Source organism: Zonotrichia leucophrys, chromosome Z, assembly GCF_028769735.1.
Source record: "Zonotrichia leucophrys gambelii isolate GWCS_2022_RI chromosome Z, RI_Zleu_2.0, whole genome shotgun sequence".
Lineage (NCBI taxonomy): Eukaryota > Metazoa > Chordata > Aves > Passeriformes > Passerellidae > Zonotrichia > Zonotrichia leucophrys.
The window spans coordinates 27,125,586-27,152,646 of NC_088200.1; the positions used below are offsets into that span (position 1 = coordinate 27,125,586).

A 27,061-nucleotide genomic window follows, 5' to 3' on the forward strand; every position below is an offset into this window, starting at 1 on the left:
AATAAATAACCGTACTTGCAGACTTCTTGTTCAATTTAGTTGATGCTGTCAAGCCAAACATACTAACTTTCTTGAACATTGTGTTTTTAGTTCGTGGATGACTTTTCAATTCACTGTTACCAAGCCTACGAAAAGAGTCTGAGGCTTAAAAAGGCAGTCAAGAATTGTGCTAATTGACATGACACTGAGAAGAACCCTGTGGTAAGAATAAACTGTAAGCAGAATTGTCAGCATAAATATCCTGCAACTGGCTAATAACCTTTCCTTTCCTGATCCACCTGGGAGGGATAACAGAGACATTTCACTACAAGGTTCAGGACCAAAACCCCATCAGAATAAATCAAATTCTGATTAAGTCTTTAAAATGTGATGAAGGGGAAGGCAGCAAACATGGCTGCTGATATTCTAGACGGAAGAGCTAGAAAGACACCTCAAGAAGCAGCACTTCTTAACCAATGTTCACTTGACAGAATCACAGTGTCTTACCATATTATAGTGTATTTTGGACTACAGTGACAATTTCTGTATGCCTTGGAAAAGTCTTGCTGAGTAAAATCATAGAACCATAGAATGGTGTGGCTTAAAAGGGACCTTGAAGATCATCTAATCCAAACCTCCTGCCATGGGTTCCAGAAAAACTTCCTCATATAAATCTCCTGCTGAAAAGCATTAGCCTGGTGCCCCATCTCCTTTACCAAAGCAGAAGCAAAAAAGTATAAGCTTTTATTGTAAAAAAATTGATTCCTAACTGTATGTAAGTTTTATTCAAGGATAAACTCACATGAAAAGCAATCTTGTTCAGTTTCCACACTGAAAACTCATCTGAGAGTCTCCCTTCAAGATAAATTATTTTTATTAAGAGACAGGAAGTCATATCATGTGATGGATTTAAAGCTCCCTTCTACTCCCTCCTATAGATAGAAAAAAATAGGGAGTTAATTTTTCATAAAATACTGGTTGTGTTCTGTGTTTGAAATCAATAATACAAGATTAATAGAGACTTCCTAAATGAGAAAGAATACCCCACCCACTATGAATGAATAATCCATAGGAGCTGTTTAGAGCAGGGTGAATACATAAAACCAGAATTTTGTGAATATTTTTTCAATTTTATATCAAACTCGTTTCTACTACTTTCAGACCTGATTTTATTAATTATATGTATTGCACTGGGGTGGAAGAATACCCGTTTTTGCGGACTTGATGATTCCTTCCAAGTTATATTATGGTCATTACTTGTTCTGGACTAGAGCCCCAAGTCTGTACCTGGGATGAGTGCTCACTGCTAGGGACTGTGCTACCGGAGCCCTCTCCGAAGCCCTTAGGTCTGCGAGACGCTTTTGCTGGAGAATGGAGAGGATCGCAATTAACACCGCGGTGGTCGCAGAGATCCTCCTTTTACTGTTTCCATGGGCACGCACACCCGTGGACAGGTCGGAGGGGGAGGCTGGCAGGGCACGGCACCGGGCCGAGGTGGAGCTGCCGGGCTGTCCTACGGGCAACGGGCACGACGGGGCACAGCCCTGCCCTGCTCCCGGCGGGCCAGGAGCGCGGCACAAGCGCGGAGGCGGGCGGCGGGAGAGCCGCAGCGCCGGCAGCGCAGCCCGGCCGCTCCCGGGAAGGGCGGCACGGGTCGGCATTCCCGCCGGGGGCACGGAGAGCAGCGGGCCCCGCCGGCCGCAGCCGCCCTTCTTCTCCGCCCCGCCGCCGCCGCCGGCCTTGCGCAACACGGCGCTGCCCGCTTCCTCGCGGCGCGGCCGGGGAGCCGCCCCGCCGCCCGCGGGACTCCTCCTGGCATTTCCCCGTTGCTCGGGAGGCGGCGGCAGCCTGTGCCCGGAGCCCGGGCGGGCGGAGGCGAGCGCCGGAGGCAGGGCCGGGACCATCGCGCCCGCCGCCGCCTCCCGGGGCGCCCGCACGGCTCTGTGCATCCGCCTCTTCCTCCCCCCGCGCCGCCTCCGCCGGGGGAGCCGGCGGGGGCCGTACGTGCCGGGCCGGGAGCGAGGGGAGGGTCTGCGGCTCGGCGTCGCTGCAGCAAGCGCCGGCCCCGCCGCGCCGCCAGGGACCGAGTGCGGGTGCCGCCGCCGGCTCTCCGCGCTGTGCTGCTGCCGCTGCTGCTGCTGCGCGGCGATCGCCGCTGCTGGCGGGAGGGGCAGGGATGTGAGCGGCAGCGGCCGGGTCGGCTTGGCCCCCCCGCCCTCTTTTTTTTTTTTTTTTCTCCTTTTTTTTTTTTTTTTTTTTTTTTTTCCCTTTTTCTCTCGCCTCCAAAAAAAGACCAAACCAGCCAACCAACCCCAAAAAACCCAGAGGGCGTGGGGGGGGTGGGGGGGTGGGGGGATCCCGTGTCGCCGCCGCCACCCTCCCCTGGATCCATTGTGAGGAAATTGCCATTCGCCGGCAGCGGCGGCACATCTGGGCGGGCGCATCTGGGCAAACAACATCGGCTCCCGCCGACTGCCTCCAACGTCCTCCAACCGGCCGAACGGATCTCACCGGGCCGCCGGAGAGGCTCCTGCTCGTCAGCCCCGGGCTCCTTCTTTCGGGCTGAATCTTAAAAAAACCCTGGCAGCGCGGGGGGTGGGGTGGGGTGGAAATAAAGGCTGCTATTTTTTTCCCCTGGGATTTATTTCATGGGGATGTGTTCAAGACAAGAGAGGATTCAGAAGGATATTGACGTTGTGATCCAAAAGTGCAAGGCGGAAAAGGACTGCCTGTTTGCAGGTGAGTTTGTCCCCGGGCGCCAGGTTGGCGGCGCGGAGGCTCCCGTCGCCGCCGCCGCGCCCGCCCCGGACCGCGCTCCCGCCGTGCCCGTGCCCTTCGCCGCCGTTCCCGGCCGCGGGGCCGCTCTCAGATCCCGTCTTCCCCCTCTCCTTCCGAGGGCATATGAGGGCAGAGGAGACCGGGCGCCGTCCGGGCAGGGGCGGGCGGGCTGGGGGGCGGCATCCCGAGGCGGGGAGCGGAGCGGCGGCCGCACGCAGCAGCCCCGGAGCGCTGGGGCGAGCCCGAGCCCGGCGCAGCCCGCGCGGTTTCGCATCGCGGCTGCTCCCGGGCGGCCGCCCCCGGTGCCCGGCCTCGGGCCGGGGGAACACCCAGCCGCACACGGGGCCCGGTCGGTGCCAGCGGCCGTGAGCCGTCGCAGGAGCCCGGCCGTCGGCTGCCTGTTGCCGTGTGTGACAATGGAATTCCCTGCCGTTGCCATAGCACCGGGCACTTGTTGCGAGGGGCTGGGGGGAGATGCTGCATTTCCTCTGGCTCGCCCCGACTGCCTCTCTCCACCGCCCCCGTGTCGGGAGCTGAATGCTGCTCCGTAAAGCCTCGGCTACTTCAGCCGAAATAAAGATAAGTTGTAATAAAGCAGCTCTTTGTCTTTCAGATTTCAGGTACTCAGACTCCACCTTTACCTTCACCTATATTGGAGGCTCCAAAAGGTACTTTTTTTACAGTAATGACTCCATTTCCTGGTGGCAGTGGTTCGATAACGTGTCAGGTTTTTTTGTTTCCTTGTGTTCTGCAAAGGATGATTAAATCATCCTTCGTGTAAACGTAAACTGAGGAAGAGGTGTGGAGGGAGGTGATGAGAAAGGTGATCCCAGTCGTGAAAGGCTCCTTCCTTAGAGTCCTGCTCTGTGAAGCTTTTTGTCTTTGTATTTTTCCTTAATTTATGTAGAGACATAGAATTCCTGCCATATGTAGAACTAACAGAAACATTACAAAGGCTTCAATGTATGACGTAAAGTTAATTCATGTTAAAAAACTGGGAAAAGTTAAGATTGTAATGGCAAGTAGGCCGAATTTCACATCAGCAGCTTACTTCAGTGCATGAGAGCCATATTTGGTCCCATGGCAGAGGCAAGGCTGTCTGCAGTTGACCAAATTAAATTCCCGAGACATTAAATGAAATGTCAGTATAACCTAGAAGGCTAAAAAAATGTTGTGTTGAATGTTTAAATAGTATTTTTAAGTGGATCCCAGCTCGTGGTCATAAATTGGATTGTACTTGTACACATTTTCAAAATATATTTCAGCATTCATTTGTTGTACTTGTCAGTTTTCAAAAGGAAATATATGTAGAAACTTGAACACATTTTTCTGCTTTCCCTGATTGTTAGTTATAAGGTGCTAAAATAAAAGTGAATGGTAAGGTGGTCTCTTTTAGCTAGATTTTTAAAATTTGATGTAGCAAGAGATTTTGCTTTTATTTTTGGTTCTTTTTTTTTTAGATAATTCAGTTTCTCTCTGCCTTTGTCAGTTATTTTTCTTTTGCAGGGTTCATCACATTAAAGTGCTGCATTCTTTCGTATTCTTTGCAAGTGAACCTGTCAGTGGAGGCAGCACTCCCACAGCCATCAATGCTCCCTCTGTGCATACTTTGGGATCTGGCTGTAGGACCAGACTCCCAGATGGTCCCCAGGCTCCCAGGGCTGCTCAGAAAAATGTTTTCCCACCTCACTACCCTACCACTTCCTACTAAAGGAAAGGACAACTTCTTTCATTTTCAGTGAAGTAGAATATTTCACCCAGTATCTGAGAACCAGTATTTTTTTAGGGTTGGTCACAGTATACTTTTTCCTTCAGTATTTTAATATATGCTTTGTTTTGGTGTGGTTTTAAGACAGTTTTGAAAGGATTGATACTGAAACACAGGTCTCACGTGACATAAGCACCTTAGCATAAGTATGAATTCACAAAACCTGAAAGGTGTGGCTGCTCACTTTTGCAAGCAGGGCCTAGCTCTGGTGGGCTAAGGTGATAAGGAAGGAGAGGCATGTTAATTCTCATGAAAGGCAAGAAAAATGCGAAATCATAAGTTCATAAGTTTTGTTTTAATAGATAGAAATGAGAAGAACGTAATCAATAAAGCACTGTCATGGCAAAGCATTGTATCAGTTGGATAAATGTGATAAATGTGATAGGAACTATCTGCCATGTTTGTAACCCTATGATAATGAAACCACAAGTTATGTAAGATCTCAGCCCTTAAAACTGTACCTTTCAGATAAGAACACAAAAAAGGGGGTATGGCAGAATTGTAAAAGTATAAAAGCCTGTATAAAATAAACCACAGTCACACATGCATATGGAGGTGCTAACCCCTGCATGTTCTCTTGACATCAATAAAGATGTGTGCTTTTCTTTACAGTATCTGCTGTGGAGTAGATTCCTCAAATCAATACAGTAAAGACTATTTAACAGAGACACTATTTAACTACAATGACTGAACTTGAAAGTTGCTTTGGACTGTTCTCTAAACCAAAGATCATAGAAAAAACCAGGAAGCTGAACATGTCTATTGTTTCCATTTTCTGAGCTGAATAAAGTGAAAAGCCTAAGGGCATAACTGAGGGCAAACAAACTGGTTTATCTAAGTTGAAATAAAGTGTTGGCACTTGCTCAGTGAGAAACAGAAGAGGGCCTTACATTCCTCAGCCTTGAATTTAAACAGGGGTCAGCATTTGCTTAGGAAATTGATGACTTTAAAACAGTCTCAGGACCTCGATGATTCAAACAGAATTGAGAAACAATGGTAATGCTTACAGAAGTTGGTGGAAGTGGATTGTTAGTTAGAGCACACTCAAATTCCACTTTCTCTTTCACATTTCAAGCACATTAAGAAAGCGTCCTTTTAGGGGAGGGTTTTGTGTTCTCTGTGTTCCCTCCTTGTTTGTGTTGTGATTTAGGAAGTTTTTCTGTGTTATTCCTGGTGTACAGTGGTGTGCTGAGTGGCAAGCTTACGCCAGTAAGCTCTCATACATATAAAGTGTGTAAAATGAAAGCTATTTAGAAAATAATTTCAGCTTTGTACATCGAAGGTGTGTGAGTGGCTTCTTAGAGGAGGCTCTCGTGGAGCAGCAGCAGCTCTACTGCAATGTGTGCAGCATTTGGGCAAGTCTCCAGTAAGGGTCAACAGCAGTGACTTATACATGGTGACAGTTTAGGAGAGTGCAAGGTCATTCTCGGACCTTCGTTTTGGCCTTTGGGTACGAGCTTTTTCTTGCTGACACTGCTGCAGCTGTGCTCTTCGTGAGTTGTAACACCATTTTCTGGTTCTTGCTCTCAAGACTTGTCCCAAAATGATAGAGCCTCTTTCAGGTCATGGTCATCAGCCAGTGGGCCCTGTTTCAGATATTCAGCCCAATGACTTTTGTTTTTCCAGTCCACAGGAGCCACAGGCATTAGAGTAATGCCCAGAGCAGTGGATGTTCACAGAAAGGATGTTCAAACCAAGAAAAGGTCTGAATGAATAAGAGTAGAAGTGGTGTGTAAGAAGGATTAAAGTATTTTAGTACTTATTATTAGCCATGCCTGTAACTAAATTTTTCATGCTTTGTTTCCTTTAAATATTTTTTTTTTTTAGGTCAGTGTGTAATACAGCCTTGGTTTAGCCATGGTGGTTACATGGAAGAGCAGAAGTCCTTGAAAAAAGGCAATTTGTTTGAGAAGCAGGATTCTTTGGCAAATGATGATATTAGCAAGTTAAATATCTCTCTGGGTTTTCCTCAGCATACTGTAGTTGCCTCTAGTGTCCATTATGTTTGTTTATCAGTGGTCTTAAATTTATAAACCCAGAGCTAGACTAACAGTGCATCAGGGTAAGTCCATGGAAGTCAGTCTACAGTTGTTTGAGCAGCTAAGATTTCAGTTATTATGAGGACCTAAGATTTATTTGTGCTTTTTTCCTTCAAACTGCTAAGTTTATCTGTGTGAGGTTTTTTTCTTGGGACCAGCTTCTCAGGTTTTATCTGATTTTTCCGTTATTGCTTGGATTGATTGAACAGCCTCTTCGTGCACTTTTGAAATATTAAGGTAGTACATAAGCATGCTGCAGATCCATCCAAATAGATAAGTCTGATACAGAGGACATTTATTATTGCTTATGTGGACTTAACTTGTAATTTCATAGTAAATTAGTAGTAGTTCAGACAATCCTTTTAGAGGGTATTCCTTAATGCACTGTGTTCACGCTTCCAAATTATTAGATCTGTTTGTCACTGCAGAGATGTGACCTGTTTTGGGAAGGTTGTAATTAGCAATTTATTAGTGAAAGCATGTCACCATGCATAATGTGGGCACTAAGTAGAGGGCAGATTGTTTATCAATTTAATATGTTTTTACTTCCTTGTCAGAAAGCAATAAGTATGTTGATTTCTTATAAAAAGAGGTGTTCAGCCAGATGCTGTGACTGTGCAAGATTTATTCTCCTTTAACTATATCTAGAAGAAAATTTAAAAATTAGTTTTTTTTTCCTGCAGGATCTCAAACAGATATTAAATTGTGAACATGTGGACTTCTTCATTTTAAAAGAATCTCTAGTGTTCTTTTTCTGTCCCTGTATGAAATACTGTTCCTCCAGAAACCAAGCAGACTGAACAGATCTGCTGATCTGTCATCTTTCAGATAAAAATGCATGCTGCCCTGAAGTTGTTTTCAGTTTATATGTCATTTGACATGCTTTACATAGAAACAGTACTTGGTTGTCCTGAAAAAAGATATTTTCTCTTTAGTATTTTTTCCACCCTGCTCTTTTTTTTTTCCCTGAGGCTAAACAAGGACATCATATCAGTCCTGAAATACTTCTTCATTCAAATACGTTCTTAACTCTCATTGGCAGTGAAGGACAATGACGATAAGGTTGTGCATGAGAACTAATAATGAGATCTAATACTGCAGCATATTGCAACTAGGTAACACCTGAACATGCAGATTAATGTTGCCAGCAAAGCACTCATCTCCTGTTCCTGCAGTGGATTTACATTCTGCCTTCTGTACTTCAGCACTGTGATTGTAACATCGGTAGTTCTGAAAAAGCAAGGAAGTTTTGGTCTTTTAATTATTTTTGCTTAAAATAATGACAGCTTGTTATCCTATGTGGTTTTCATTTTGAATATTTGGCTTTTTGTGTTTTATTCAGGAAGTTACTGTAGAATCAGACGCTCTCATGTAAAATGATGAGTTACTTTCCATTTCACTGTAGTAGTGAAGCATTTCACAGATAGGGCACTGTGCCACTGAAAGAGTGACTAAATTGCTTGTAACTTTATAGCTAGAGATGAAACCACTATCTGAAGTTCTAGCACATTATGTCCACAAGGTGTGTAAACCACTTGAAAATAAATAGGTGCAGATAACCTTTTTCTCCCCTTTTATGGTATGCTCTATTGATTCTTCTGTGGATTTATAAAACTGCCTACATGAGAGATTCCATTTGGTGAATAATTTTGGCATTCTGGTGTAATAATGATAGCACTGAAGTCTTTGGTACACAAAGTTTTAAAGAAAAACATGTTTGGGTAAATGATACATATCTTAATATTGATGCTCATTTTATGTAAAATACAGGAAAAAAGAGGAAACTGAAAAACAGTTTTTAAACTAGAACATGAAATTGTGTCCATCAGAAAATCCCAAAATGAAGCACATTTGTTTGGTTGGTTTTCTTTATTTCCAAAATCATGTATTTTTCCAAAATCAGTGTCTTTTGGATTGGGCTCAGCTCCTCTGTCAGGTTTGTTACATGGCAGTGTGCTTACTGGCTGTGCCAGGATTGGAAGGGCAAGGTTGGACTGTTCCTTTTGGAAACAGTGGTAGCTTACATAAGATGAAAGTATGGCTTACAAAAGTGAGAACTTGATTTTAATGGAATTCATTGCCCTGACTGGTTTTAGTTTAGATGTAATGAGTTTTATGCAGAGCCTAGGAAGGGCTGGTGCAAGCACAGTTCATCTCCTGGTGCTGATGGCTGTGTATGACTTTTGTGTTCAGGTTATTAAGTAGGTAATTACATTCTCTTGCAGCAAGAGAGGGGTGAAAACTAGATACACAGCTTTTATCTAGCCATCTGTTAATTGCTGATTCAGAATACCTGGAAATTTCTACATCTTTCAGTTTTAAATTTCCTATCAAATATGGCTTAACATTTTTTGCTATTACTACACCATTTCCTACACTGTTTCCATGAGAGAGAAGTCTGTGGTATGAGATAGGAATCTAGTTTAGCTATAACATGGCAAGAATTGTGATTTTCATTTTTTCACTAAAGATTCTTTAGATAAGGTAATGTTGAATACAGCCTTGGGCACTCAAAAATAGCAGTTTTGGGTCAGGCATTACTAAAACTTCGTGTTTGAAAACTCTCTCTAAGACGGTTTTTATTCTACAGCTTCTGTTAATATACCTTCATTCTAACTTTATACTACTTCTAGTATTGTCCGTGTGCAGTACGTACGTGAAACCTATCCATACATTTTTGTAGACAGTTGTTAAATGCTGCACGTTCAGTAGGTGTGATTTAACAAATTACTCATCCTAGAAACAGATCTAGTAGAACACAATAGTAAGAGGGCATCATTAAGTCCAATGCTAAAAGGTTGTGGAAAGCAGAATTGCCACTACCATTCTACTCATGGTGATACTGAGCTCGACTTATTTTGCTGGGTTTGTGTCTGACAGCTCCTTCTTACCTTGCTGTTAAAAAGTCTGAAATTAACTCTGTCCCCGTCACTGCATCATGTAATAAACATATACTTCAGGGAGAGGATGGTCTTGTGGAGGTCCTGTTCAGGTTGGGTGAAGTAAGCTGCCCTCTTTCAGCTGCCTGCTGTACTGATACTAAGAACAACTGCTTTAAATGGTGAACCCCTTCCTTTCTGTGAGAAAAATGTGGTTTTAGGCATTTAAATTAATGGTCTAGTTTTCAGAAGTGTCAAGCTGTCTCACCACATAGCAGTCTTGGTATTACCATGGGTTGTTCAGCACGTTTTAAAAGCATCACCATTTTTATTGCAAGTGTTTTTGCTATACAGATGTATGCACTGTTTTTTGAATGGTTTTCCAGCATGGAGTTGGGGAAAGTGCTTGAATGTCTTTACAGAAAACAATTTCAGTGACTTCTTTCTCTACTTTCATCACATATTTTAACATATTAGTACCTAAAAACAAATGTGTAGGGTGTCACTGTTGAAATGTTAATGTGGTACGACAAATAAATTTGAAAGCGGAGTTCACTCTGCCAAAATTAATTTAGATCATTTTCCTCTATATTGGGACTAATGCCATTTCTGCCTTTTCCTGTTAGTCTCTACTAATTTCCCATATATTTCATTGCTCATAAATAAAGATCTGAAGATACCTGTTGGTGTATTTTTTTCCGTGGATTACTTACTGTGTAGAACCTGAATTCTCATTTGAGTCAGAGTCTAACCACTCCCAAGTCAAAATAGTTTCAGCACCTAGAGTGAAAGTAAATTTAAACTTACTGGAAGAGTTCATTTAAAACTAAGAAAGGGATGAAATGTGAGTAAATCTAAAAAATGTCCAATGTATGATTCTGTCTCAGCATTAAATAAATCCTATGGAAGAGGACAATTTATGTTCTCCTTGCTACGGGAGGGTGAAGATTTTTACAGGTATTTCATGGAATATGCGTCATCTGAGGAAAAGCTCCTTTTTAATGACAAAATTGACTCATAAGAGTGAACCTATTGTCCCATGTAGCAGTAGCTAGAAAGTCTTACTGAAAGAAGAGAGCCCTAGCAAGATACAGAATTAACATCTCCTTCCCCTGACAGTCCTCTGCACGCTCACACAAGATAGCATCCATCCCACTTCTATGGGCAGAAGAGCAAGAAAGTGCCTTGAGTAAGGAACGGGGGCGGTTGTTTCTTTCTCCAGTCAGAGTTCTCTGGGAGTTTTGCATCAGAAATTGTATTCCGCTACTGCTAGAGCATCCAAGTAAGCCATGGTCTTTCACATGCTCATGCAAGGCAGCGGGCAGAAAACTGCCTTGGTCCAGTGCTTTGAGCACCTTTCTTCTGTAGCTTGCTTGAAGGCAGAGGATTTGTGTGAGCCTGCCTTGTCTTCTCCTGTCTGTCACAGAAGATGGTGGCATATCCTGGCAATTAGGATGGAACTGAATTGTTCTGAGGGAAAGGTCTGTAATGCTCAGTGGGAGCCTGTCTGGAGCCAGGAATTAAGGGCAAAGAGGAAGCTCAAAGAAACTAGCTAACCCTTCAGATGTTTCCTTCCAGCCTCAAGGCATTGATCAGAAATAAAAAGGGCAACAGCATGTCACCTGGATAATGAAATATACTGTTTGCCAAAACAGAGTGCAAAAAATGGCCACATACCATTTGTAGAAAGGAGTATGTAATTAAAGGATAAATGCCTTTTGGATTGTGTAGCATTCTACATTTCATTTTGTGCAGGCTCCTATCTTCAAATCTTGTTGCTTTAAATAAGTGTTCCATTTTAAGCTTTTAGAGAAGAATTTTTTCACATTAAGAGCCAGGCTAGAAGACAGCATTGCTTTGCACCATTAAGATGTCATCTTTCTGCCCAAAAAGGTGTTTGTGACAGACACTGGTTGCTCTCAAGTAGAAAAAATAGTCTATGGATTAGACACAGTATTTCAGATCATTAGCTTTTCAGCAAATTATTTTTTCTCTGTCTGTGTGTGTGTGTGTGTGTGTGTGTGTGTAATCACTCCTTCTTGCTTATTCTCCTTCCTTAATGCTGAAAAAGTCATCCTGGATAGGGAATTCTCACCCCAGAATATTCACACACAGAGTAAAATATTAAAATAATTAGGATGCTCTTCTGTCGGTCTGGAGTTGATAAAGGTGTTGAAACCAGGAAGAATTCCATTGTAATAAAAGTACCTGTTGATAGTCAACTTCTTGGTCTGATTTACAGCTCTGAGTCTAGAGTGGTTCTGCTGATGTGATGAGGCTCACTTGTGTCCACAGTGATACTGCTGAATATTTGGCTTTGTGCTGACTACTCATAGTGAACAGTGATTTTTTTTTTGTATAAGTGGGGGAAAATCTGAAGACCAGAATTCTGTTTTCTGTCACCTTTGCAGATGTTTTCTCATTTTTGTGTACTTTTGTGGATTGGAGAGCTGCAGTCTGTCCATGGAAAAAACTCTGTTTCATGCGTGCTCACCAGGTTGCTGATGTTGCTGAACATGGGCAGATGGCCAGTTGTCAAACTCGTGCTCCTCTGTCTTTCTAGCCCTAGCATGTGAAAACCTGGTTTTCACAGAGTCATCTTTTAAGAATGTAATCTTCTGGGCCACATGAAAAGCCTCTTTACCTGTCATTCAGTCAGAATCAGTATCAATTCTTAAGCTGAGTCTGGAAATGGTTCAAGATCTTCTTGTAGGTATAACCCATTAGTTGAAAGAGAATTGATGAGTTCTTCTCAAGGACAATTCAGTGAAAACCACGAAAAGGATCACACTGATTTTGTCTGTATTGAAACTGTGTGAAATCTGGTCATTTCAATATATATTTTTGCTACAATGGAAACATAGGAAAAGAAAATTGTACAGTATTTCAGACCAAAAAAAAAGACATTCAGGTATTAAAATCTTCTGGAAAACCTACTTGGTTTATACTGTAGAGCAGAAGTTATGGGCACTATCAGTAGTCTTCTGTTACAGACAGGGACTTATATGAAGTAGTTTACTATTTTAATGCAGTTCTATGAATTTTTTATGAACTCTTTCATACATGGTTGTAGCTATAGTAGAGTTGCAGCTAAAAACTGGACATGCTAATTCTGCTCTTTTAAGAAGGTATAATGTTAAAGAATTATTTTGCTGTGAAGACATTTAACCATTCTGTAGGAGAAAGCTTTTTAGACTTGGCATAAAAATTTCAGTGCTAGGGTTTTGTAGGTTCATGCTGAAGTAGAACTACTATTTTATCAGTGGGTGACAAGAATAGTGAAGTTGGATATGAAGTGGCAACATGGGGAACATAACCTTTGCCTTTGGTATGCAATCCTGCTTTCTACATGTTCTCTGTGCCAGATTTAGCTGTTGATGGAATTTTTGCAGAAAACTTCAGTGTTGATTAAAGCATTAAGTAAAATGAAGTGGGGGTTAGCACCTACCGGTTCAGTTTCTGTTAAACTGTTTTGCTGTGTAATCTGAGGACATTTACAGTTCGATGTTTTAGCTGTTCCATTTTATTTGTTCATTTTGGTGTTCTATTTTTAAATTATGAGTTGTGATTCTAATACTTCCTTGGTTTTAGCTAGATACAGTGAATTAGAAGAATTGCATTCTCCCTGTGAATCATAGATGGGGAGGAGGCAAGTACAGGGAGACTCCAGGCTCTTTTTGTACCTGAATTTGCATCTCATTCATAATCATTTACTTGCTGTGGTTTGTCCCTCTTGTGATGAATAATTGCCTATTATGCTGTTTCTGTGTTTTAATTATCAATGATTAGGTATTGAAAAATATTACTTCACTAAAATATATGCCTTTATTTAAGACATGAAGAAACACATTCATTCCACAGTTCAGCAGAAAACTGACCTTTGCCAAGGGCAGCAAACATAAAGAGATATGTTGGGTAAATATATATCTTCTATATCTAGCTCTGTCTGGCTTCAAGGCAGATGTGGATGTGTGGAAGATGCTGGCCTCCCAGGGGGCTCCTAAGGATTAGGCATTTCTGTCTGTGAAGAGAATAGGAGTTGTAGTTAAATGAGTCAGGATAAAAATTACAAAAGCTATTGGTTTTATGGAGCACATAAATTGATCACCATTTGGGATCAAGAAAAGCTGGATACAGTCTTTACTTATTTACCCTATTAAGAAGTCACGATCAGCCAGCAGCACAGTGAGTCGAGTCTTTGGAAGACCACTGTGAAAGGTGGCCTGTCTTGTGTGGCATGGCAATTTCTAAAGCACATTTCCAGCATATCTCAGCGTGTGTAAGTTGCAGAGCTTTTGACACAAGTACTGAGCAGATCATCATATATTGCTGGCATTAATAAGTGTTTTGTCCTTCTTGTTGCTGCTTACAAGGTATTCTGTCTTTATTTTGTTACAAGTTAACTTCTCTGTTGTACTTTTTGTGACGTAACATTATTACCATATTCTCAGCTAATTTAAATTGACAAATTGCCATGGAATTCGGTGAAGTCCTGCCAATTTGCAGCATTGCGGACCTGTCTATAATTGTATTCGTCTTGTTAAGGAAGTGTAAGTAGAGCAAAGCTAAATATAAATGTTATCTCCTTTGACTTCTAATAGAAAAGTTTAGTATATTCATGATTAGTTACATACCAAAGTGAAATTGCACATTATTTGTGTTTGCATTTAGGTGACAAGTAAGGACAAGTTGCATCGAGGCTGATGAAGTGAGATACAAAGTATGGTTTTTAGGAATGTCTTGTATTGAAGTGGGAAGGACCAAAATGATGCAGAGATGCCTGAAGTGACAGGGACTTTAGATGTTCTCCCACACAGAAAACAAGTGTTCCCAGCAGTGTGGTATTTGAGTCTCAGGTTTGCATGTGCTCCAGCTTGTAGGCAAAGGCCAAGACACCACAGTAGTCTCTTTGTCTCTTTTTTGATTTTTAGTGCTAAGCTGAACTTTGCAAAGCACTGACCAGTTTGTTTATAATGTTGGTGGTCCCATGGGATACCCCTGGCACAAGGAAGAGTTTATCCCATAGAAAATGCCACCTCTGCATTCCCCCTTGGGCAGTAATGATGACTTCAGTCTGCAGAAGTTAGAGAAAGTTTGACACCAACTCTGGCTATTTTCATTTTGTCTGTGCCACTGGGGAGCATAATCTCCTTGCAATTGTCTTCCTATTTCTTCCCAACTTGTAATTTTCCACCTTCTTTCTTACAGCCTTTTGTTTTCCAGAAAGAAGTGATTTATTCTAACATACTGATTAATTAATTATATATATACATACATATATATATAGAGAGAGAGCATACTGATTACTGATTTATTCTAACAAAAACTTCTGGTTGTTGCATTCATATTGTTGAAGCAGACAGACAAAACAGACATGAAACAGTTACACAAGTGTGTAAGCCACGAAGGTTAACAGCACAGAGCCGCTCTAGACCACGCATCTCCCAGTTCTTTTCAGTTTAGATTTAGATTCTGAAACGCTTGTTTCTGTTCTTTGGAAGTTTCACCAGAATAGCGAATGCACATGTTAGTTGCTGTGTGGCTAGGAAAAAAATCCCCCAGAAGTCACTGCTGAAATAATTGCAGCTGCTGCCTGAGTTGTTTGCTGGTGTAGGTTTAAAAGTCCTTTTAAGCTGGGGTTTTTTTGTGATTTCTGTTGCACCTAAGTAAGTGTAAACTTAGATGTTCGGAAGTGGTTTGTATTTCAGATCTTTAACTGTAGATGCTGCACAGGTGTAAGAGAGAATTTTAGCTTGAACCAGTAGAAGCTGCATGCTCTTAGCATGATAGAAATTGTAAAATAGAATGGCAAAGGAAATGAACCCTACATGTTGCCTACATGGTTTCCCATTTTTCATATTACAGGCTCCTTATGCTTTAACAAGCAACCTCTGTAGACCTTTGTGAATCTCTCTCCAGTAACTATTTTTTAATTCAGTTCCCCTAAATAAAGACAGTCTGATATTTTGATCAGTAACAATGCATGGTTCATTAGGTACATGGTGCTCTTAATTGTCACTTTGGATGTAGAAATGTTCACTCACAGTACTCACTCTGGCGATCATGACAAATGTTCTTTTCATGTATTTGGTCAGTAATAGAACTCCTTGATAGTGACTTTTTATTCACTGTAATGTCTGAGCTTTTCCTTGGTTGGATTCTGCTTTGATTTATAATAGTGTAAGTCACAGATGAATTACTTGTCCTGTTAGTGGAGTCCTGATGGTGGAGTTTGACTAGTGTGAACAGCACACCTTGGGTATGTCTGTGATTTCTTTAAGGGTCAGGCTTGAAAACCAGGTTTGCCTGTTGTTCAGATCACCAGCCGCAAAGGCAGAGGGTGGATGAGGTGTGCCCTGCACACACAGGACCTGTAGTGCCCAGGAAATCTGCTGGGGGTGTACCAGTGTGTACAGCTGGAGGGGTGAGCCACGGAGATGGTGAGAGTGTAAAACTCCTTCCTGTGCGCTCGCCCTCCGCAAAGGCTGCTCTGTCACACCTGCCTCAGTGCACTGCCATGCACCTGCAGGGACTGTCTCTTTCCAAGCTTTCAGAGCAGGACAGAGAGCTGTCCCAGGGGAGCCCTGCGCTCTGTGGGACAGAGCCTAGCAGTTTGCCAGGGGAGCCTGCACTTCCAAAAGGCTGCTCTCCTCCATTCCCAGGGCAAGTGGGACTTGAGGACTAGCGGCAGGCTGGCAGATAGCAAAACCCTGCAGGGCAGCTTGGTGGAAGTTGCGTCAAGTAAAGTAAAAATTAACTTCTGAAAAATAGTGTTGAGGCTGGGGGAAACCTTTTGTTGTCAGCAAAAAGCTTGCCAGGCAAATAGAAGGAATTCTGTAAGTTCAGTATCAGTGAAATCTGAGAAGAAAGGAGTTGAAGAAGGATCACAGACTCTTTTTATTGCCTCTGCTTCCCAGAGGTCTTGGAGTCCTTCAAGTTAAGCATAAAATATTTGCTACTGAAGAGGAACTCTGCAGAAAGTATCTCTTTGGCATTGCTAATCTTATGCCATAATCCATCATGAACCAACCTGCAGCCCATGCAGCCACTCCAGACCATATCCAGTGTGTGCACACACATTGATTTTTGGCAAGTGGTGTCAGCTTTCTTGTTAGTATTCTGTCCTTTCTCAGAGGATTTATAGATCTGAATACATCTGAGCTCTTCATAATAAGTATTTTTTCCCTTTAATTTTTTTTTCTGGTTCAAGTCTGTGAGTTTTTTTTAAATACTCATGCAAATGAGTTTTGCCCTTAATTTCCCTCCTAAGTTGTCACAGTGGCCCTGAGGCTGGCAGAGGTTCTGCAACATTGCTCAGGGTGTTGCTAATGTGTGGCTGAAGGTGGAAGATCCTTGCCACAGGAAGAGGTTCATTGTTTCCTCTTTGTTGCTGCTGCTGTTGCATGAAGGACTACAGAAGTGAAATCAGGTCGAAGTAGAGCAAAGAAAGACCACAGGTTGATATTTAGTTCTGTTACACCAGTTTAAGGTGCAAGCCTGACTGTGTGGGGAAGGCATCTTCATTAAAGAGATTGTGTTACACAGCAAAGACAGAGTAAGATGCACTTTCCTCTACAATTAATATATGTTAAAGGACAATAAGGACAATGAAAATATCTGTTCTCTCATAATCTGTTTACCTCTTATCTTCTTTGAGTTATTTTAAATTTATTTTTAATGGCAATAAATAATTCTGGCAAGAGTTTGAAGCCGGATGTATTACATGCTATAGTAGTATTATTTCCTTAAGAGATACAATGCCAGGCTTTGTATTACTTTAATGTGAAGGGCTGGGCATGACTAATACCACTCTTTGTTCAAACTTTCTACCTAAAATTCAAAAAGTAATATTTTTACATCTGACTGATGTGTATGCAAGTCTCGGATAGATAAAACAGTTGAGCTGTATTATCTACCCCTAATATCCTTAAGCTCCTTGTTGGGTGCAGCCCGTAGCTCTGCAGTAGCACATTATGCCAGTGATGGGGACATTAACTGCTACTGACTGAGAATCCTTTACAGCTCTCAAACTTCAGTGATTTCAATGTCTAATGATTGCAATATGCTTATGATGAGCTAACTACATAATGTACTGTACTGAAAAAATGCTTGGTTGGTGAGGTGAAGGCTGAGTGGGCTGGGGTGATGTTGGGACTTTCCTACCTAGATTGTTTCAATTTGAAGTCAATCGGTCAGAACTGCTGAGGTTTTTATTATTGTACTTGATAAGTTTCAGGAGATTATCACAGAAACATTTTCATTTTGCTGCTGATCAGTATGTTGATTGAAATAGAATTTATAAAAGATATATTCATTTAGCCTGATCCTCTCCACCTCTGGACTATGAAAGGAAACTGATGAGATGACATAAGATTAACTAAAGAGAAAACACAGTTTAATTTCTTTTATATGTTCATTTTTTACCTTTAATGTTCCATTTTTTTCAGTTAAAGTTTATTGGAGTAATTCAGGAAAATATTTAACTTCTGCCCAAACTTAATTTAGAAATAGTCTCATTTACAGTTTAAATTTCTTGGATTATTTCTGTAGCTGCAATCATCTGCATAAAGTTGAAGCAATGATACTGGCTTTATTTACACTCCAAGAACCTAACCCAGTGTATCTATGTGTGTATCTTGGCCATCTGTCTAGCTAACCACCCCCCACCCTGCCTTATGTTTAAGTGTAACAGGTGTGTATTTACAGAGCTCAAAGTACTCTCTGATGCCTTAATATAATTTTCATTAAGATTGACCGTATCACATGGTCAATGCCAGCAGTAGCATTTTGAGTAATTCAGTTTGCATTATTTCATAACCAGCTGCTTCACAGTTACATTTAGTAAGGTGGCAAATGAGCCTGCAGAGATGTCTTACAAAACAACGTGGTAGAAACATCCACCTTTTAAAATAAAATCTAGAACTTTATTTTCCACTGACAGCGAAGATGGATGAGCATGCCATCAAGTGCCCTTGTGCTAGTAAGAGGGCAGTGGGACATTTGGTCAGAGAAGTTTACACTTGTTGGTCTTTTGAATGATTTGAAAAGTAACTTACTCAGGTCTTGGAGCACCTGTCTCGTGAGGTGTACTGGAAACCTTTCTGTGGTTTCCTGTGCCCTGGGTCTGACAGCATGGGCACCCAGCTCTCGGTGGCACTGCCAGGGTGGTGAGGAGGGGCTTTGCAAAGTTGTCCAGTAGGAAAAGCTGACAGACAGCCTTGTGTCAGGACTTGCACTCCCAGGGAATTTAGGTGGGTACTTGGCTCCTGTCTAGAGTCATGTAGTGTGGATGCCATGGGATAGAGAGAGAGAAACGGCAAGCGCTTCTCACAGCAGCTTGTGAGAATTTTTAGGGACTTAAAAGGACGTGATAACTTGTTAAGTATAAACAATCTGCAGGTGGTGTTTTTCTACTTTGTCTCTCTGTTCTTTTCTAGGACGGTGTATGAGGAAGATGTTTTTGTTAGTTAGCTAATCAAATAGAATGTATCGTATCACTAAACAAACCGTGTGGTTCGCTTGAATAAAGCCTTCTTTGCTCTTTCTACAACACTGCCTCCCGCCTGTTCCTGTGCCGTTCTCGGCGCAAGAGTGACAGTGTAGCATTAGGTATCTGTGCAGGCCCTTTTTGTTTCAAAATACGACTAAATGTTTTGTCCTAGTGGTTGCCCTCCATTCACTGGTGTATAATCTGATCTGTTCCCAGGGGTAGAGGTGTCAGGGTGCTCAACTGTGAGACAACACAATCCAGCCCCACAATTAGGCTGTACCAGAATGAAAATAGAGCCTAAATATTTCTTAAAACCTCTTCATTGTCAGGCCCTTTCTCATTTTTTACCTTTTACTTTTTCTAAGCTTAGGTCTCAGGATCCTAAATCCTTTTGTAAGGATTTTTGGGTGTGAGTGATTGTGCAGGGCTGCTTGGATGAATGCTTTGGAGCAACAGCATTGGTGGTTGGTGGAGACAGCTGGTTAGGAATGGAGATGTCAAAGACATCTTTTTAATGAGCATTCAGTCTTTTGTCTCCTGGGTCATCTAAAGAGTTCTGTTGGTGAAGTGAAACTCAGCTGAGTCAGTCGACATGGGTTCCTGCATTTTTCAATGGGATTTTGCTCTAAGTCTATCTTTTAATACAAAGCAGTTGTGAGTTTCATGCCTTACTGTGGTGTTTTGAGTAAAATGACAGTGCATGTCCAGCATACTCTCTGTGTGAGATTCAGGTGCCCCTGAATTGTGACATCAGGCCTTTGACATCCTAAGATATATTTCACAGGTGACAGAATTTTCTGGGTTGAAAGGGACGACCCACAAACATGGTAGAAACGTGCTTGATCCACAAGGATCCTCAAGTCCTGCTCATAAGTGAATGGCCCATATGGCGACTGTATTTAATCATTAAAGAAAAATAAGAGTTGATTTTTTCCCCTCCCCACAGTAGTAAAGTCTGTGCATTGTGATCTCCAAATCTATATATCTCATTCTGCAGCTTCACCTCAGGCTGCCTTGGTACAGCATGGTTTATAACCTGTTTCTGCTCTTGCATGTTCTCCTCTTCTGATGGTATGTTTTAAAAAGGTTAGAGATAATGGAGGAGAAGGTCTGGATGAGTTTGTCTTTCACAGCTGGGTATTGCACTGAGGACATAATGTGGCTTATGAACTCAAGTATCTGTATGAATGCATATAGTTGCATTCAGGTATTTGAAATTAATGTTTAAAGTGGTATCTAATGGCATGGGGAAAAGTGACATACCATTGCATCAGCACGAATGTCTGTGGCTCTTGATGAGAAGTGCTGTTGTACCAGTTTTAAAGCAATATGATTATGCAGGTCTTGTCCTAATGTAGCTTTGGTGAATGTCTCATGGCTCAGTGAATGCTGTTGTCTTGTTACAAAATCTACAGATGAAAAGGTTTAGTGACATTAGGGGAGGTGTCCTTGGCTTTACTGGAATGCTTTGGGATATTTCAGGAATTATGATCTTTCATTGCCTTTCATGTCCTCACACCTTTTGGCAGCTGGGCAGATTGGAAATGTGACGTGGCAGCATAGCTCAGACTAGACACACAAGCAGTGCTCAGGTGGGTGTGATGGAGCTGCCCTACTGACTGGGAGCCAGGTATGGGTGCACAGAAAGGGTTAATCAGGAGACAGCACTGGAGAAACCGAGGGAAGGAAGATGGCTGGCTATTAGTAGAAAGGGCAGGAGGAGCCACGAGGAGATAAGCATGTGATTTGGAAGGGGAAATGGAAAGATAGGTGTGAGAGCTTGAGTCAGAGAGAAAATGACGCCAGTGTGAGAGCATGTGAAGAAAGATGGTGTCTCAGGGAAAAAGAAAAGTAACACTCCTGAGAAAAAAGGAGAGGAATGTATTATATTCTAAGAACACGTAGCATTCCATATTGATAGTCTAGAAATAAAGGGAAGAATAAAGTTGATGCTTTAGGGAGAAAATGGACTAAACAACAAAATGGAGTAAAAATCAGAATCTGTGAGTGCATATGTACTCAGTGCTGCTCTGTAGGATAAGACAGGTTTTTTCACCATGTATTATGGAGAGAAGCCTGTATGGATAGATACCTGAAACATCATCTTGCTCTTAATATCATGTTCTTGATCTAAAGCTTGAGGCCTCCACATCTGGCAAATAAGTATATATTTTTTTCATTTGAGTAAAAGGAAAGTGTTAATTAGTCTCGTTCTTAGAAATAATTGGCCCATTTTAGATTTTATTTTTTAAAAAAAAAGAAAACTAAAGATAATCTGTTGGAGAAAGTGCCCCCTAAACATTACAGTTTGATAAAATCGTAGGATATTTTTAATGGTGGCCATGATCAGATTCAAAATTGAATTTAATTTAATTTGTGTCCCTATAACTTGTAAGTGTGATTGCACACTGTAATATATTCACTAGATCTAACTCCTGGCTGAACTAACATCTTCATTTCAGGCAAACAAAGTTGAGTTAATTATACAAAACCATTTGGATGTATATAGTGTAGGTTTCTTATTAAAATACTTTACTTTCTTGTCTTCAGTCTGAAAACAAAATACTTGCATATTTGCACGCATAAAGTTGAAGCATTTGTAGTGTTTGTAACATCTGTCAGTGGGATTGTAAATAAGGACTGTAATCCAGATTCACATAAATTTACTCATATAACAGGTTACTGCAGGGAATGATCAGATAAGGGTTTGCAATGAGGCCTGTGGTGATTGGTGATGCCTTAGGATTTTAGCTTTTATATTTTTCATGTATTTGTTATGCTCCAGTTCTTTAGTGTATAGCTAAAATCCATATCAAGTGTTAGCTACTGCTTTCCCATTTTGGTCAGAAAAACAACTCCTTTCTAGGCCTGGGAATCAAGGACACTTCACGCTCTCAGGCCCTGAGAAATGCAAACAAAAGTGATTTGGGGGGGAGCAAACTTGGAAGTAAATGACTGCATTACCTGGAGCTGTAATTGGAAAATTAACTCCCAATATGCAAATGGACTGAACTTATAAAAGTGTGAAAACCCGTGACCCACCATCCATTTTTGGGTGTAGCCCCTGGGTGGGCTCTGTCTGCCCTAAATGTACCTCAAGGCCCTTCAATAAGTATTACTGCTTTTTATGCTCTTAATTTTGCCTGGCCTCTGGTTTTAGGTAGTCCCAAAAAGGCACCAGCAGTAGTACATGGGAAATATGGTGAGCCACCCGGGGTGTGGGTCTGTTGCTGGTGTGTTATGTGTATTTTAAAAGAAGCTATCACAGTATTCCAAAAGTAACACCTGATACAAGCCTGGTTATTGTTGAAAAGATGTTATCCTTAATGGTTTTCAGAGTTCCTTCAAAGCTGAAGGTGCACAGTCGTTCTTGGACCTGCATGAGTTAAAATGGAGAAGGGAGATAAGAAAAGCGCATTGGGATGTCTTTGAAATTTTACATAAGTACTTACACAAGTGCTGTATGAAGTGCTGCTGTATGAAATCCAAGCTCACAGCATACACTGTTAGGAGCATCCTCCTTTTGCTGTCCCATGGGGCAGCTCAGCCCCCGCAGGGCACTGCCGGTCACTTGGTGGCCCCAGCCAGAGTGACCCGGGGTTGGCTGTGCTGGCTGGGCCCTCTCCCAGACCCTTGCCCACCCCCAGCACGTGGTGCTGTATAAGCTCTGCACACCAGTGCCTAGAAGAGCCCTGTGTTACCAGCACTGGTTATATCAGAATCATGGAATGGTTTTGGCTGGAATGGACCTTAAATAGCGTCTTGTTCCAAGATGGGTAGGGACACTATCTTCTACATCAGGTTGCTCAAAGCCACACCCAACCTGGTGTTGAAAACTAGGAGGGATGGGGCATCCACCACCTCTCTAGGCAACCTGTGCCAGTGCCTCACCGCTCTCATAGTGAAGAATTTCTTTCCAGTAACTAATCTAAACCCACTATCTTTTAGTTTGAAGGCATTCTTCTTGTCCTGTTCCTATCTGCCAATGTAAAAAAACGTTTTCTGTCTTTTTCATAGGCCCCCTTCAGGTACTGGAAGGCTACAGTGGGGTCTCCCCAGAGCCTTCTCTTCTCCAGGCTGACGTCTCAAATCGCTCAGCCCATACTCATATGAGAGGCTGAGGTGCTCCTAGCCCTGTTATGAGTTTTGTGGCCTTCTCTGGACCCAGTCCAACAGGTCCACATCTTCGTTGTGCCGATGGTTCTTCAACATCTTTCCAAGGAGCATGAATTCCCTGTTGATGTTTTGCCACCTCCTTGTTGCAGTCTCCTTCAACCCTACATGAAGGAGGTGGACTGGTCTCTTCTGGTCACATACCCAAAACAGCATTGTACAAGGTGTTGTGAAGAAAATTGACTCGAGCCCAGCCAAAATCTGTACAATGCCATGCTTTCACACGTGCAATTCAAGGAATAGGTAACACATAAGCTAATAGGATATGTGTCAGTCTGCACTGACACTGGCATTTGTGGGAGTTTCTCTTCCTCCCAGAAGGAAAAAATTTGGAAATTATTCCCAGCTCAGCAAATCCCTTTCTGCCCTCACAACATGTGAATTGTGAACTATTTCCTTGGAAATCAATAAAGTTTGGAGGAATTATAAAAAGCAAAAAGAATAAACTTCTTTCACCTTATGTGCTTTCTTTCCCACATCTTAGACTGCAGATCAGTGATCCTTAATTGGAACCATTGCTACATATCTATTTTTGCATAAAATCCTTAAAATGTTTTAAAGTGAATTGAAGCATATTGAACATTTACTTGTATCTGTTCCTAAGATTGCTTTAATTTCTATCCCTCATGTTTCATATAGGTCTAGCCACTAAATCTGCATGAAGTTAAACTCTGGTGAAATGAGACACCAAATGCACTTTTCTGGGTTCAAGGAAATGAAGTCAGGTTGGGACATCATTGCACATTTTATTCTTCAGAGGATTTGTTAATGTGACCAAGAGCTATTTTCCTTACTGATTCACTTTAAATTAAATGTTAGATCACTTCTGTTCAATAGACATAGTAAAGAATATGTCTGAGAATATGATTTAATTCAGATCTTCTTTCTTGCTTCAAGACTTGTGGTGGCAATGGCAACCGAGAGTTACATAGTACACCTGAAGGAAAGATGATTGACATTTTTATGTCATGTATTTAATCCATCAATGCTGAGACACTTCAGAATTAAAATGGTCCCATTATCTGTTTATGTTTCCTAAAGAAAAGAAGTGTCTGCTGCGCATCTTTAGAGCATCGACAGGCTGTGGGTTAGAAACAGCACCTGTCTCTGGAGGTAGCGTTGGGAATATCAACCCCCCAGCTCCTATCCTTTGAAGAGTTTCCTGTTTTCTGCAAGAGGAATAAGGTGTATGTAACTGGCAGCTGCCAGTGCTTTTTTTAACAGCATCCCTTCCAAATTGTTAAAAATCTGCTGCTGAAAAACTGCGTGATCAGTGAGGTCTGTAGGTAGTGACATTTGCAGGCAGAGCAGCAGCTCTGTTCCAGCTGTGCAGAGTGCTGCATCTGAAGGGGAGGGAGGGTGTAATGGTCATGCTCTTAGTGTGCTCTTTGCTTGCATAGGAGTCCCAGATGTATATTTCCTGTACCAAATGTTAAACTCCTAACCTTTCTCCCATTTAACCGTAAGTGCTCAAATTCTGCTGGGAATGTGGCCTCTGTCTATCTGTAGATAGATATATGTTATGAAGTCTTTGGGTTTATAAAATACTGCACATATTTGGCTACTCTTCCTGTGGAAGCTGAGGCCCTTCTTCACAAAGTAGTTCTCAATATTGAATACTTCTCCTTTCATGAAAAATGTTTCTACTGCCACCTTTTCTGCACAGAAGGCATTTTGTGTTGTAAATGTTGTTTTGGATAGAAATAGAAAATAGTGTTAGGAACTTTGGCAGGAACAGATTATTGTATATCCCGGAGATGCTCAGAATGGGGATTCAGCTGATCTTCCTTAGAGAAGTGAAATGTTCCCAAGTTATTATTTTGTCCTTGTCTTTCATAAAGAAGTCTACCCGGTCATCTGTGGTGGTTTTGAAATGCACTCTTGGCTCACCTTTGACCCAGCAGTGTCTCCCTAGCTGGATCAGGGTCTTTCAGACAAGCAGTGTCTTGGCCATGTGCTTTAATTCAGAAGAGGCCTTTTGGAAACAGGTCAGATGTGGTACTAGCTTCAGCTCTTGGCTGGTGTGAGTCCTCTTCCAAAAGCAAGGTAGTGGGGGTGGCAGTGAGAAAATGGTAAACCAGGACAGTGAGTTGGATTCCAGGAGAAAACAAGGAAAGCTGCAGGGCTGCTGTTAGCTCTGCTTGGTACTGTACAGACAGTAGGAGATGGTGCTTGGGTCATATAATAGTAGCTTGTGCCTTTCTTTGGGTTTTGTAGAGGCTGCCGCTCTTTTTTTTATTTACTGTGTTCCCTGGGAATGGCCACTCTGTAGTGACCCTTCCACATTTGGAACTAGCTTGTCTACAGGTAATGGAGCACCTGCTGATGCCTCAGACTCTGCACTGCTGATTAACATCTGTTTCCAGACCTTCATTACCAGGGAATTTTTATGCTTTAATAGGTAGCTGTCAAGTGAGAGGTGAAGAAGCAAGTAGAAGGTAGGTTTAACATGGGTTTCTTGTCTCAGTTTTGCTTAATTTAGCCCATATTATACACAGGGGCTCACTGTCTTGTTTTCTTTGCTGCTGTGAACATATTGTGGCCTTGAATCAGGGTCAGGTTCTTTGCTGATGTATAAATCACCTTCCCAGATTCCAGACTGATCTTGAAACTTGGAGCTTACTGGCTTGCTGGAAAACCCTACTTCAGCCTGACTTTGGCTTGGCACTTCTGTCCATGTGTCCTTCTCCTCAGTCCCCAGAGACCGCAGAATGCAACATTGGAGCCTGGACTCTTTATGCCAATGATTTATTTCCAGACTTAACACTTTTTCCAGCGAAATCAGAAAAGCCATTGTGTGTTGAAGTAACCATGCTCATTACTTACTAGCTCTTAATTACTGTATTGGCTATTTTTTTCTCCCTGACAAATTAGTAGTTGTTATTTCTCTTCTTTTAGTGGAAGGGGCGCAGGTCAGTGTATTTTGAGAGTGAAAAGCAGCTTAGACATAAAAATCAAGGCAGTTCATAAAGGCAGAACAGAATTCTTATATTTTATGCACACAGATTCACCCACAGCACTGCAGACAGCATTTTCAATTTTCACTTGTGCCCTCTCCTTCTTTCTTTGCCATTTTTGCCATGCTTTCAGTTTTTGTGCATTTTTTTTTTATCTGTAAAAAAACTACAGGCTTTAGATGCCCAGTGCAGATACTCTTTTTTCCTCACGCTGTCTCTCTTGCGTGTTGCCTCTGCCATCTTGTCCTCCTTTGGATTTTATGTGCCTGCATGGAGACTGTAAATTTGGAGGGGGGTATTCCTAATACTGTGCAGTGCTCACTTCCTCTAGCTGCAATAATTGTCACCCACACAGCAAACCCACTCAGAATCACAGAGGTCCTGGGTCTGTGGGCTAAAAGGAGGGCTGAAACACTTGTTGGGGAAGGTGATAGCTCTGTGTAGCAGTTTTGAGGAAGGAAACTATCAGTTTCAAAGGCATGTATGGGCAGGACCTGTGTTGCCAGAATTAATGTGATGAGCACAGAAGATGTGTAGTTGTTTACATGACTTCACAACTGAGATTTGGCTGAAAGATTAGTATGTTCTAAGCAGCAGAGTTCCTGTTTTGTAGCACATGATATACAACTGTGTTGGTAAAATATTATATCTCTTTTTTTTTGTGCCTCTCTGCTGTCATATCCTTAATCTTTGTTTGGTCACACACCAAATGATAAGTCTGGTGAATTCAGTTTGTTGCAGAAAATATTTGTTCTCCCAAAAGCAAGACTAGACTATATGCCTGGTGGCCAGGCATGTTTTAAGTATCAGTTAGTACTTCAGTTTCACCAGTATTGCATGGGAATAATTTGATTTTACTTCATAGTAGTATTCTGAGATTAATTAGGTTATTTTGTTAATACAAAACCCTGACTGTTGTAACTTGTCATTGTTGTGATATCTGAGGTTCAGGCAGCAAGAACAGTTGCAGTTTCAGCACCAGATGATCTCAGTTTCTC

At 41.9% G+C, this 27,061-nt stretch overlaps 1 protein-coding gene across 1 annotated transcript in view; it reads left to right on the forward strand.

Moving 5' to 3' along the window:
* Positions 1 to 2,335: 2,335 nt before the first annotated feature.
* Positions 2,336 to 27,061, forward strand: part of PARP8 (poly(ADP-ribose) polymerase family member 8) — a 122,957-nt gene continuing 98,231 nt past the window's right edge. The window contains exons 1-2 of the mRNA XM_064735205.1: positions 2,336 to 2,718; positions 3,371 to 3,425. Of these exons, the coding sequence (XP_064591275.1) occupies positions 2,628 to 2,718; positions 3,371 to 3,425 (146 nt within the window). The 5' untranslated portion in view covers positions 2,336 to 2,627. The remainder of the gene's footprint in view (positions 2,719 to 3,370; positions 3,426 to 27,061) is intronic.